We start from the raw sequence: 14,704 nt of genomic DNA on the forward strand, positions 1-14,704 counted from the left end.
CACATATTAGGAATTTTTTGGTACTAGGGAGACGCCAGCAAATAATTTTTTTTTTCTCTCCAAAATAAATGAGCACATAACCAAAGAAATTTGTAGACAATATATACTCCTTTGGCTTCGAGATCGAGATATCATTAGCCGAAGAAGACCCTGGCCAATCCACGTGGCCTGCTTGACGAACGTCAGCGACGGAGACATCGTAAATTGGCCTGCGGGCATCGCGATAAGTCCTCTGTCCTACTACAGGTGCTGCGACAACCTTTACCAAGTCTTAGCGATTGTCGACCACCAGATCCGCTGGTCTGCAATATTCACCCTAGCCCACAGGCACACGTCCTAGCCCACAAGCACGTAGGTTCCTAAATTTTACCTTTGAAGTCAAATGACACTCTATAGTTAAACTTTTTATATGAAAAATGAAAAAACGGTTATGAAAATTGTTTTTTCTTGATTGTCTTTTAAAAGTTGTGGATAATTTACTCAACATCACCAACAAAAAAAAAAGATGTTGAGCAAATTAGCTCAACATTATTTCAAAGATAATTTGTACCTCGCGGTCCTCGTTCGTAGAAAAATTCATCATACTTTTACACGTGATACCTTAACGTTTCAACTAGCTCACGTTTTCCCTTTCTTTTTCTCAGGCAAACCAGCTCACATGTTACGACTACTACTTTTCTTTTAAAGAATGTTACTAACACTATTAAATATTGATATTATGCTACTAATTCATTCATCCCATAATAACTAAATTTGTTTATTGTACAATTATTAAGAAAAAGTGTATAAGTGAAAGAGAAAGAAAAATAATTTTAAGTAGTTTTTTTTTTTTTTGCAAATGACTCGGTCATCTTAAAATAAAAAAAATATTAAATATTGACATTATTTATAGTTTGACATATCAATCACGAAGGTTAAGTGCAAAGTGAGCACTTGGTCTCAATTTCCATGTGATGTTAATGCAAATTAAAGAAGCAATGTGATTCTCAACGCTAAGTCCTTGTCCAGAATAACTTATAGCTGTCTGCAATGCATATCACGTCCAAATAGAAAGAATTCATCCCTACACATGCATATATTTGGACGTGACGTCTATTTTTGGTTCAAGTAAAAAAATTAACTCATTATTATTAACAAAATTTAGAGTACAATGATTCAAAAAAATAAATAATTTAGAGTACAATTGGATGAAAAATGAAGGTTATTAATTATTACAAGGAACACGTGTGATAGACACATTTTCTATGGCATGAGTGTTACCATTAACTTGTCGTCTAAAAAATTGTTGTAGCCAAATAAAATGGTTCTCCAATCTTCTAATATAATCTTATTCAGTTCTATTAATATTGACAATTAGCATATCACCTGCAACTTATTTTCAATTTAGTTTAAATATGACGTCTAAAAAGCCCTATTGCAATAATCTATTGTAGCACATGGAGTAGATCATAATACTTTGTTTGTGAGTTTGGATTTGAAAGGGAGAGGAGAGATGTTGACTTATTTTTTATTTTTATTTTTTAAAATTAAATACACTACTAAAAACACTCTATTTTAAACATCCTCTCTAATATTCACTTTTTTATTGAGCAAGATCAATGTAAAGTTTACACATTAAAAATATAACTCACGTAAAATGGTAAAATCGACATTGATTTCACTCAATGACCTAATAAAAGAGTGAATGTTAAAGAGTGTGTTCAAAATAGAGTGTTTCTTCATTTTATAATAATTTATCATATTGCTATTTTTTTTTTAAATATCATGTAAATTTAGCTCTTCTAAAATATAACTAAAAAACAAGTGATACTGCACAGACGTATGAGTTAAAATCCTCAAATAAGTTTTCTTTTTGTTGGTGAAATCAGTTATTCAGATATTCTATTTGATCATTATTATAAACCAATATTTATTTTCAAGTTTACTAAATATATTTGATATATAAGTTATTGCCGTCGATATTGTCGTCGGTCGCTCAAAGTCATTATTATCAGTTCAGTCATATTGGTGGGGGTGGCTTTGTCTCGTCGGTCTATCATACAGGTCACTTGGTTTGCAACAATGTGGAAAATATGGAACAAAATCAAGTCACTAACTTACAAGTGGTTGAAGGGGGAAACACGTCAGTCTTCCTCTCAATTATCATGGTTGGTGGCTAGGTCTGTTTTCTATTCTCGGAGTAGACTAATTGTCTTTATTTCTTTCTTCGCTGCTAGGTGGTTGGCTTTTGCCTTGTAAATATTGTGACGAATTCTGTTTGTATTTTGTTGTTTCTTCTTTAGCACAACTTATGCTAGGAAGACCATTTTTGTTGTGGTAATATATTGCATTTTAGTCTCTGAAAAAAAAAATATTTGATATATAATATCAAATACATAAGTAAGATTATTCAATAAATATAAAAAAAAAGTAATTTTAAAATTTATTAAATAATTGATATATTTTTCAAGTAGTATATAATATCCTCTCAAAAAAAAAATAGTATATAATATCAAATACATAAGTTATTCAATAAATATATATAAAAAAAAAAATGAATGTTTGTTATATAAGTAATTCGATTACTGGTCAAAATGGTTTGGCAGCATCCAATAAAAGTTCAAAACAAACTTGGTTGGGGACCCATATCATAGTTTCAAAATCAGCATTTTATGCATGAAAATAATTTTATTTTCTACCCTGACTAACAGGTTGCTATATTAGCACTAATTGCGCTACCCGGACCCGTTTAATTTGTTTGTAGAAAAACAAACAAGGCGGCGTTTGGACCGGCTTTACCATCCCAATCCCAATTCCTCCTGTCCTCTCCTTGCGCCAAATGGGATTCCCTTCTTTGTTTGCTTACCAAATTTCTAATTTGGAATTCCATTCGTATTTTTTTTTTTCTCACTCATCTCATCCTCACACTTCAAATTATAACTTTTTATTCGCAATCCAATCAGCTTAGCTCAGTTTCTAATGATATTACATTTTATATGCAGGGGTTGGGGTTCGAACCCCGATACTCAATTTCTTCACAATTAAAAGCTCTAACCACTATATTATTTGACAAAAACTTAAAACAGATTTTTCTATGATGCGTGAATTTGCATATATTGAAACATGTATATTTTACATTAAATATTACATCTGTTCAAAAATATATGTTACTTTAAAATTTTCACCAAAATTAGGATTTTTCATTGCAATTTTACTTAAAAAATTTGACTCATATTCTAAATTTTGTTTGCACATTTTGGGTCATTATGAACAATTCACTGCTTGCGATTTCATTATAAATTCATCTTCCTAAATTGTATTATTTTCTGTTCATATTTTTTTCCTTTGCTATTTAAAAGTTGTTTTAATCTAGTCTTTTTCCAGCAAGATTCAAGATATTCATCTTTCCTATATCATTAAAATTTCTTATTATTTTGAATATATCTTATAATTTCTTCTATGTATTATGCATTTAAAATTTTATATATTTGTTAATAAATCATACTTTTGACTCAGTCTAGCCTTCTCAAAAGAAAAAAACTCGATATAGCTAAACTTAATTCATGGTTTTTTTGTTGACAAAATACGTATACTACAGTTGAATCTTTTATATTTTTTCCCACCTAATATATGCGTATTTGTTGTTTTTTGATTCCGTGTATCTTCCCTTTGGTGACACCTTCAACATTTTATATTTGACATCTCAAATAAAAACACTTAAAATTAAAACGAGTAAGAAAATAAAAGAAAGTGCAAGGAAATGGATCTCAACTAAGTCGAAGTCCCCGTTTGTATACGCGTTCCCGTTTACCTTTCCTTCACTCATACAATACAATACTAATTACACCGATTTTGTCTTTTATACGCTTTTAAAACACACTTTCTTCTCCCTTAATTCCTTCCTTCTATTCTAACAAACCAATTCCTCTTCACAGATCCATCCATGAACAAAACCCAATAATTCCCAAAACCATGAAAGAATCAAGCAAAACCTTCACAATAACATTAATCTCAGCATGGTACTCATCCAACATAGGAGTTCTACTCCTAAACAAATACCTTCTCTCAAACTACGGTTTCAAATACCCAATTTTCCTCACCATGTGTCACATGACAGCATGTTCCTTATTCAGCTACGTTGCAATCGCGTGGTTCAAAATGGTTCCAATGCAATTCATGCGTTCTCGTCTTCAATTCTTTAAGATCGCTACTTTGAGTTTTATTTTCTGTGTTTCCGTCGTTTTTGGTAATGTTTCGTTACGGTATCTTCCTGTGTCGTTTAATCAAGCTATCGGTGCTACTACGCCGTTTTTTACTGCGGTTTTTGCTTATGCTATGACGCTCAAAAGAGAGGCTTGGCTTACTTATCTTGCTCTTGTTCCTGTTGTTACTGGTGTTATCATTGCTAGTGGGGTAAATCTCTATCTTTTAACTGCATGTGTAAAACTTTTATGCACATACATACATAATAATCACTTTGGTTTCGTGTTTGATTGAAATGTGTCGGTGATCACATATTGTCGGTGGTGAAACTTTATAAATTGCATTTTGGGGTATGGGAAATGTTTTTGGATTAGCTTTTGTAGTTTTTTATTGTTTGGTAAGTCCCCTTGCTTATGAAAATCAAATTTATAGTATCAAAGTTATCAAGTAAGCAAAAATCCTTTTAAAAAAAAATGTAAGTAAAAATCAAAAGGTATTTATTCCAAATTTGAGTTGAATTTGTTTTGACTTCTACTTGTATTTAAGACGGTAGAGAGTATATTCTAGAACAGTTTTGGAATGATTCTGTTAGTGCATTAATCACAACAAATGAAATGGAGTACTATATATATATATATATATATTTTTGTCTTAATCCGTAGAGGGCCCTTGTAATTCAGAAACAATTGTGTAATTTACAAATGAGAGCGGACCTCGGATCTGAGGTGAGAGAAAAATAACATAAAAGTCGGAAATAGTCTAGCACGGATATAGACACGGACACCATACACGATATGAACACCGACACGCCGAAACCACTAATAATTTGAGAAAATCACATAATTTAGTGTAATTATATGGGATAGTGTCGTGTCAGTATTGGGCACGTGTCCAACATCGGGACACGCCTAATCCGAGGAGTGTCCGTGCTTCATAGTCTACATGTATACGGGGTGGATTTTGTGTAAAGAAAAAAACCATTTCTCAATTAAAGAATTCTGGTCAATGACTATTCCGGTATGAAACTGAACTTGGGGTGCTCTTGATCGATTTGAGTGCTCATTAACCACTTGAGGTTGACCATGTTATTTATGTTTTTGGGATTTTGGTAGTCAGAAGCTAGATCAAGGTTTTAAATAGAAGTCGCGGTTGTGCTGTGATCCTTCAAAGTGCGGAGAACCGCAGTGCTTGCTGCATATCTGTCCTTAACCTTAGTTGCAGAGGTATAAAAACCTCATATTGTGCCCAAATCGCGATCTTGGAGTTTGTTTTTAAAGCTGGGAGCTAGACTCCAGTTAAAAGGGAAACATTTGAATCAAATTAAAGAAAATTATGGTCCTTGCCACTTATCATAAGTCATTACTATCTTGAAATTTTTATTGCTTGTGCCAATTCTAACTATTGGTAATTTAGCAACCATACAGATCTAGTTCAATTATTTTTATGAGCAATGGAGTGGCATGTGAAAGATTGATCTATTACTTCCATTGTGTACATAAGAATGTCTACTTTTATAATCGGTGAAATATCTGATTTAAGTTTGTCTTAGGATCTGAGCTAACCTTGATTTATATGATGTCTGATGCCATATGAAATGAAACACTATTCACTTTGCAGTTACTAATAGGTGTAAGAAATGACCAAATCTTTATCAATAGGAACTTCATATGTTCATATTGTGTGGTGTTCTCTGTTTTTGGTGGAATTATTTCGTGTTTTGATTATGGATTTTTTTAAACCAAACTAGGAAAATAAGAATCTTTATGGCTTCTGATGCATTTGCTATTCTTTTCTTTCATTGCTTACAGGGTGAACCAAGTTTCCATTTGTTTGGGTTCATAATATGTGTTGCAGCTACAGCGGCACGAGCCCTAAAAACAGTGTTACAAGGAATTTTGCTTTCATCTGAAGGGTATGTATGAGTAACATGATATTACCTCATTAATTTGTTTTCTTCTGTTGTCAAGTTATATAATAAATGGGTATTGACATCCTTGTTGTGTCTTAGGGAGAAGCTGAATTCTATGAACCTTCTACTTTACATGGCTCCAATGGCTGTTGTTTTCCTTCTTCCTGCTACACTCTATATGGAAGAAAATGTGGTAGGCATCACGTTGGCTCTTGCCAGAGATGATATGAAGATCATTTGGTACCTGCTGTTCAATTCCGCACTTGCATATTTTGTCAATCTGACCAATTTTTTGGTCACAAAACATACCAGCGCTCTCACCCTTCAGGTATGCCTCCCTTTTCATACAGTCGTGCAACTTTTTGCTAAATTTATATATTTACTCAAACAAACATGCCTGCCTGCTGTCTTTTTAGTTGGAACCTAACTTTTTTTTCCATTGTTATAAACAAGTTTCTTAAAATTCATGACTAGTTATAAACAAGTTTCTTAAAATTCATGACTGAATTGATTTTCAGTTTCTATTTCATAATTAATTCAAGCCTCTTGGAAAAGACTAAAGAGGTTAAGGGAATGCTGCTTATATTTCCCCTAAAGCCAGTAGTAGTAGGGCAGTATATTCAAATACTTGTATTGCTAGACATCACAAGAACCTAAAGCTAAGGATGTCATTTGTTTTTACTAAAATTTTGTCTGTAATTGCAATTATCGGACGTAGAGTTGCTATCAGTATTCTTTGTTCCATGACATTTCAGGTTTTACTGATTCAGATCATTAGATTTCTTTGGCCAAAAGCCGGCTGCTGCAATTTTTTTTTGCTAAATTGCTTAGTAGATATACAATTGTTGTAAAATTTGTAGGGTTTGAGGTTATAGTAACAAATAAAAATGTAAATATTTTTTTTTAGGATTTTTTTCTCTTTTAAAGTTTTATTTTCCTACACCTATTCTAGATCAGGAAAAGTTCAATGAGTAATGATTCAAATAAGGATGAATGAGTAGATATATTGGATTCAAGATGTGCAATTATCATGTAGTCTAGTATTTGATATATTTGCTTAAAATGATGTTTAACTACTAATCCAAGAGTTTGTTCATATAGGTACTTGGGAATGCTAAAGGGGCTGTAGCAGTTGTAGTTTCAATTCTAATATTTAGAAACCCAGTTTCAGTCACTGGAATGATGGGTTATTCACTCACAGTCCTTGGAGTTGTACTTTACAGTGAAGCCAAAAAGAGAAGCAAGTGATTCTGATATAAGAATTCATCAGTGAGTTCTCTATACTTTGTGCTGACAACTTCAAGATTCTATGAGACAAAATTGTTCAGAATCAGGATGTTACAGACTCTATATAAGAATTCTTTTGGCCCCACATAGAAAGCCTTATTGAAGGGGTTTCCCATTATATTAGCAACTGTCCAGAAATAGCTCATGGTACCAAGTTCCAGTAAGTGAATGATCTCTGTACTATACCCATGTTGGCATACTGAGGAATGTCTTGTAGTCATTTATTCTTGAAGAAAGAGTTGTATAATTGGATCTCTACTCATTTGTTATTTACAATACTTAAATTTGTTTATTGACGAGAAAATTCGTATTTTTTAATTGTAGTATTTAGTACCCGATTAGGCAGTGTAGTTTTATGGTTTGGTGAGACATTGTCTATTCAAAACTAGAAATTACAATAGTAATTATTTGGTGACATGTTTTTATCTTTTGAATGCTCTGTTTATGCTCAAAATAATTGTGTTCAATTTTTTAGCAAAAGCTTTTGAAGAAAATAATCTATCAAACTCACTAATTTAAACATATTAAGTATCTCTATGTTTCTATTTTGGGCAAAGTTGGGTTGATAAATTGTTGAAAAAGAAAGTTCAAGAGCATCATTCATGGGTTTACCCTATTGATTTTCGCTAGAGAAAATATGGTCCATCCCCAAGTTAATAATCTAAGTCAACACTCATCTTTAACTGAATATACTCTAGCTATTACAGACAATTTAAGACATTCTTAACTCTTAAGGCTTTGATCACAACTCGACCTGTCTTGACATAAAGAAGTGGAAGCTCCATTCATTTGCATTTTACTACTCCTTTTGTAACCATGGCGAGGACCATTATTACATGCATATGCCATCAATTTTTTTTATGCATTCATGCAAAGAGTATATTTGTGGTCCTTGGAACAAGATCGGATGATCTAAATTTTAAGTTTGGTATTTTTATTTTTAAAAGAAATTGAAAGTTGCATTGAAATATGAATTGTCTGATCTTGATTCAATGGTCTCATGTATGTTGACTGCGTGAATGCGTCAAAATTTTGCACATCAAATTCGATTTCCATTCATATATTCAGAGAGTTAAGACAAATTAAATCTAATGAAAATGGCATTGGTGAAGAGATGTTGTTCAAATGGAATACATTTATATTTTTCAACTGTGAATCTCTTAGTTCTTTTAGTTTGCTTACATGATGTCACCTTATAGAAGCTATATTTTTTCCTCACATCCACTCAATAAAAACAATCTAACTCTTCTAAAGTTAACATACCTTAAAACAAGAATATCAATAGTTGTTATTTCAAGAAGAATTTAATTTCATATACTTTATTACTCTAAATATTTTTTAGACCGTTAATATATTATAAACCGTCCGATCACGATAACTATTTCACTTTATTCATAACCATATCTAAAGTCACAAACATAATCAGATGTGATTTGTTTATAGCGTAAATTCTTTTTGCACAAACAATATATCAAAATAAAATTATTTTAACAAACTTAATTATTTTCATGTACCTTTTCAATTAGTTATTGGTAACACATTCACATTAAAGAAGCTGAAACTAAAAAATATTTAGCCTATGTTTGGTATCATAATGTGTAAGCTAGAATCACGGTGATCCACCGTAATTTTTCAAAAGATATATTTTGTAGCTTCTGCAAAATCACACTGGATCACTGCCGTAATACCAAACACACACTTAGTTTTTTTGACAATTAAAGTCGGGTTCAATGCTGTGGTTATTGGTTAGTTAGTTAGTTGGTGAAAGAAGAAGGGTAGAGGGGTGAAAGAGAGAGTAAAAAAATTAGTGACTGAGTGCAGACAATAGTAGCAACAGAACTAGAGAGTTGAACCTGAGTGATATCAGTCAATCAAGTAGCACTATATAATATATGATTCATTAGATATAGTAGATATATATATAGATATACACATTCATATATAGTTATAGTTAATATGAAAAGCAAAAAAGAAACAAGAATCACGTTCCCGCCAAATTGTAAAAACTCTGTAACTAAACTAAACTAACTAACCAATTCATCATTCATTTCATAAACCCTTCAAAAACCTTTCTCTCTCTCATCACCTTCCAAGAATCACCACCATCATGTTTCATCACAGTACCTTCATGATTTCTCTAACAACTTTCTCTCTCTACCTTCTTCTCTCTCTCCTCCCAACAACCACCACCTCCCTCCCCACAATCGGCGTCACATACTCCTCCACCACCCGCCAAGACTCACCACCACCACCCTCACCTGACCGCATCACCACCGCCATGCAAAATCTCAAACTCACTCACCTCCGTCTCGAAGAACCCGACCCATCCATAATCCGTTCTCTTCTCTACACCAACATCTCCCTCTTCCTCACAATCCCCAACTACCTCGTCACTCCCATCGCCACTAACCGCTCCATCGCACGTGCATGGATCTACACTCACGTGCTTCCCTTCTACCCACGCGCCAAAATCACCACCATCTCCGTCGGTAACGCCTTCACCGACGTTTACCCTGAATCCATCAACAACCTCCTTCCCGCCATCTCCAACGTTCACATCTCCCTTCGCGACCTCGGTATTCGTAAAATCTCCGTTTCAACTTCCTTCTCCTTCGTCACCGCCGTAACTTCCCCTTTTCCACCTTCCTCCGCCGCGTTTCAAGAAATTCCCGGCGTTAACCTGATCGGTCCACTTCTCCAATTCCTCTCCGATACTAATTCATCTTTCTTGATCAATCTTTATCCCTACAATCTCTACCGTTTACGTCCTGAGATTCCTCTCGGAATCGCGCTTTTTCAAGAACATCCGTTTAACTTCCGTGACGATTTCACTACCGGAGTTCGTTATAAAAACCTCTTTGATATTATGGTTGATGCTGTGGTTTCAGCAATGGCGCTGGAAGGTTACGAAACGATTCCGGTGATTGTTACAGAAACCGGTTGGCCTAGCTCTGGAAGTGAGCTTGATGCGAATTCGGCTTATGCAGAGATTTATCTGAAGGGATTGGTGAAGCATTTGAAGTCCGGTGCCGGAACGCCATTGTTGAAAGATGGAGTGAAAGGGGTTTATCTGTATGAATTGTTTGATAAGGAAGGTGCTGGAAATGGAAGGAATTGGGGGATTTTGTATCCGAATGGTTCGACAAAGTATGATAAGATTGATTTCTCTTCTGGATGGAAAAGATTGGTGAATGTGGGTTTCATTTTGTTGCTGATTGTTCTTCAGGTTTGTTGTTGATTAGCTCTGTTTTAGTGTTAATGTTGTTTAAGTTTTGATGTTTAGTGATAATGATTAGTTAATTGGGTTTTAAGATTTGTAATTAGATTGGTTTATGAAACCAACAGAAACAGAAAGTTTGTATTCTTCTGTAGAGAACTATTGTGAATTGTGTTTGAGTTAATGACTCAATGAAGCTTGAATTCAGATTCTTTTGTTTTGTGTAATTGGATCTCTTTTGCAGAAGTTTTGATTTTTTGTGTAATGAATTATTTGATGAAAATGATTTCTTTGGAAACTGCTAAATTTGTGTAAATTAGATGTGTGGTTTTAAATAAATTCTGCGGTCCAATGTGCATAATATAGATTTTTTTTATAGCATGTAGTGTAGTGAATTAGTGATAACAAGGCCTGATATGTTATTAGAGGCAATATAAAATTTCACAGGGCTAATATTTACTCTAATAATGTACTATAATTATGAACTTCTATTTTAATTTTAGGTTAAGTGATAAATCATGAACTTTTTTCTTAAATTATTTCACAAAATTGAGATCGTTTAAAATCAAATTTACAAGTATGTGTTTGGTTCCGCGTTCAAAACCCTTGGAACTAAGGCAGAAAACCACGTCGGTGTGGAAGCTAGACTTTGTGGCTTGAGGAAATCGCGTGCCATTGTGCCGTAATGGTGAGCAAACACTCACCCAAATATAGATACAAATTCTTTGTTAATATACAGCAAAATTTATAGTTGAACCAAAAACTCTATAGGATGAAACTAGTATCCAGCATCTATGCTCTCCTTTGAGGCTCAAACATGTCACATATAGGATCCACATGAGAACATGACTGCTTATGATACTTTTTATTCTGAATCTCTTTGTCTGTATTACATTCCTTTGCCTGGTAAAATATTCATTCTCTTTGGTAGAATCTTCACCTTCTGCTCTGCAAAAACAGAACATATTGGTGGCTTAAAATGTGGCTCTCATTCACATACTTTGTGTATGTTTGGTCCAAAGTGTAGCAATATAAACAGGTTATACCCAATATAAACATGTGAAATATACTTGTGGATAATTTTATTGAAGCTTTAAAGTATAGCTTTTGTCAAAGTCACCATGGTTCAATGCGAGTCTCACAATCTCGGCGTCAATCCAAACATGCACTTTATAATCGAATATAATAATAAATAGAAATAATTAAATGCACATTAATTAGTGGTTTTAGTATCTCATGTTGATTCTCCTCGTGCCAATTTAGATGGGCTAATTTAATTTCTTAAAAAAAAAAAAAATTATCTTCATTTAACTTTTTTTATAACAATTTTGCATAAGATGATTGAAAGGTAGTTTAAGAACAGTTTTCTGCAAAAATCATTAAAAACAGAAGAAAACAAAGAAACTTTAGAATTTAGATATCTTAAAAACAACATTTGTGATTTCTCTTCAATCATTATCTAGAATATATGTGGAACTTAATACCTCATATCAATGAAGACCAGCCTCTAAATCCAGCATCAACAAGTTGATTGATGGTGACATTTTGGTGTGTTCCTGACTCTCGATAAAAAAAATTATAGACCAAACCACTAGCTTGAAGGTTCTTGTATAATCTTAATATAAGCATGCGCTTTAAATTCTTTGCCTCTATGATACATTTGCTAATGTTGTTATAATGAAAATCCAACACAAAAAACCTTGTCAAATGTAGTAAATGGGTGAAAATCCTAACCAATTGTTTTATTTTATCTATGCCTTCAAAAGGCGTGTTTCTGTATGGATTTGAAATTTAAATTAATAGTGTGTTTTTACATGATTTGAAGTGTTAATCATGTTATAATTTTTTTTTGCTCTATAAATATTGTTAAATGAGTTTGAATCTCACTCAAAAAAAAAAAAAAAAAAAAAAAAAAAAACTCAAAAGATAGTGCTTAGGCACATATAGAAATCCAACCCCGGATTCTACAATGCAAAAAGTAACATGTCTAGTCATATATTTTATTGTAGACATAAATTCTTTCATAGGTGTATGATTTTTAAGTATCATAAACTTAATAAGATAGCATATATATGTTATAGGGAAACATTAAATCATATTATATCTACACACATTTTTTTCCATTACGTATATTTACTCAAAGATGCACCTCGTGGTTGTAGTACATGAAACAATCAAAACTGAATGACATGAGCAACTTATCAAATTATGGAAACATTAGCAATATCCCATCTGTTTCAATAAAACATTATCACATGCCAGAGTCAAGTTCATAATGGAAGTACAAAATGACTAAAAATCACTCACATGTGCCAAAATTGTGTATATGGATCAAAAGCTTGAAAGCAAATCTCCAGAAATGCCGCATGTCAAGTTTGACCTATATGAAACAAAGGTGATTCTTGGAGGAAGATGCGTGCATGGGTATAGAAAGAGATTTTTTGAACCTAAAACTGACGTATCGGCACTATAGGTTAGATTAGTTGGCAAATTTTTTTTTTTTTTGAAATCAGCAAAATTTATTGAAATCGAGAGTGTACAAGGCGCACAACAAACTCGAGAGCATAACAAATACAAATGTCTCCGACATACCGGAAAACAAGCCCAAAACAGATCCCTAAACAGTCAAAAAACAGAAAACAGAAAACAGAAACTGCTATGACAGCAGGAGAAGGATCAACGAAGGAGGCCGACCATTAAAGATGTTATTGGCTTTTATAATAAGAACTTGTTTAAGCTAATGAGTGATAAGATGCAATATTGTGATGGACTTGTAATTAAACTAATGGGAAATGGTAAGATTCGGTCTTAAAAATTTGCCAGCGTAGCGAATCTAGTTGTTCTGAAAATAACCTATGCTTGGCCTAGTTTGATCTTCCTTCCCTCTATCACTGGTCCAATACTTACCAAACCTTTCAACTGGTTTTTCCTAACACGTTGGGGTCAATATAGGTACCTGCAGAAATCCTTGTACTCACAGATCAAATCACACTACTCTATAAGTAACAATAAACTAAGGTCACTGTCCAAAAGGAAGAGAGAGCTTAAGGAAATATTGATGAGAGGAGGTACAAAGGTCCAGTGTGTCAAGAGTGACAAGAAAGTCAACCCATCAGAGTTAAGAGTAAAACCACCATGTAAGAAGGTAACCAAGTGTTTCTTATTTTGTTGTAAGTTGCAACCTTCTCTAAATGACTAAAACTTACTGCATTTCATTAAAAATAATTGTCTCAATACAATGTGGACAAAAATAAAAAATTTGGCGATTAGCAAAAAAGCTTGATGCCCAAGCTAACTCATGGACCACTCGATTAACTTGTCTCCTAACGAAATTGACCCCGCAATTGTGATTCATATTTAGTACTTCTCTACACTTCTCACTAATTTTCCATATTTTGTCATGCTAATATATACTAATAATAGGTACATTCATTTTGAGAAACTTACCTTGACATTTCTTTAAGATCCTGTTGTAGAGTTGATTGCACAATATTGAAATTCAATTTGGCTGCTTCAAGCAAGACCTTATTTGCGTCCTTCCTATTTTCATATGAATCAATATACCATCGAACTTCAAGACTTCGGACTCTACGATGTAATGGCAGCTCCAATGAATGATTCACTTGATCAATGAGAATACTGCTTCTACCTTCACTAAGGTCTTTGAGGTGCATGCTAGTGAAAGCATTGGCTTCATCCAAAATTTGTTCTCCTTCATAAGATAGAAACGTTGCTAATTTGTTCTCCTTCTCAAAAATATCTGTATGTACGAAAAATGAAATTTAAATATCAAATTTACTTCTGATAGTGACCTATCATTGTCAAGGCTAGCTAATTGTGGTCCTAATCATATAGAATTCAATAGTTTATAATTTTTTTAACATACCTTTCTCAAACTGAAATTGGAAATTCTGTTCTAATCTTCAAAATTGGGTCCTAATAAAATTGTAAGGGTCTACCTTTAAAATCTTTTTTCGTGGTTCATATTAGATGCACTTGTTTATCATATACTACAATGGTACAATATTTAGGTAATGTTTTTTTTTTACCAAAAAAAAAAAAATTACTTCCAGACAATCCATGTGTTTAGGTAATGGTACAATATTAGA

General features: G+C 33.1%; 3 protein-coding genes across 3 annotated transcripts; 2 read left to right on the forward strand and 1 right to left on the reverse strand.

The window, feature by feature from the left end:
* Positions 1-3,866: 3,866 nt before the first annotated feature.
* Positions 3,867-7,808, forward strand: LOC11426543 (probable sugar phosphate/phosphate translocator At3g11320). Its single transcript, XM_003616505.4, has 4 exons — positions 3,867-4,392; positions 5,991-6,094; positions 6,191-6,419; positions 7,193-7,808. The coding sequence occupies exons 1-4, from the start codon at positions 3,952-3,954 to the stop codon at positions 7,337-7,339; spliced, it is 921 nt and encodes a 306-aa protein (XP_003616553.2). The 5' UTR covers positions 3,867-3,951; the 3' UTR covers positions 7,340-7,808.
* A 1,533-nt stretch (positions 7,809-9,341) lies between these two features.
* Positions 9,342-10,822, forward strand: LOC11426544 (glucan endo-1,3-beta-glucosidase 12). The gene has a single exon (XM_003616507.4). The coding sequence runs from the start codon at positions 9,486-9,488 to the stop codon at positions 10,614-10,616; it is 1,131 nt and encodes a 376-aa protein (XP_003616555.2). The 5' UTR covers positions 9,342-9,485; the 3' UTR covers positions 10,617-10,822.
* A 448-nt stretch (positions 10,823-11,270) lies between these two features.
* LOC11413739 (tricyclene synthase TPS4, chloroplastic-like) lies at positions 11,271-14,668 on the reverse strand. Its single transcript, XM_024783892.2, has 2 exons — positions 14,043-14,668; positions 11,271-11,543 (listed from the first exon to the last, which is right to left on the reverse strand). The coding sequence occupies exons 1-2, from the start codon at positions 14,267-14,269 to the stop codon at positions 11,324-11,326; spliced, it is 447 nt and encodes a 148-aa protein (XP_024639660.1). The 5' UTR covers positions 14,270-14,668; the 3' UTR covers positions 11,271-11,323.
* Positions 14,669-14,704: the final 36 nt, after the last annotated feature.

This window comes from Medicago truncatula, chromosome 5 (assembly GCF_003473485.1).
Source record: "Medicago truncatula cultivar Jemalong A17 chromosome 5, MtrunA17r5.0-ANR, whole genome shotgun sequence".
Taxonomy (NCBI): Eukaryota; Viridiplantae; Streptophyta; class Magnoliopsida; order Fabales; family Fabaceae; genus Medicago; species Medicago truncatula.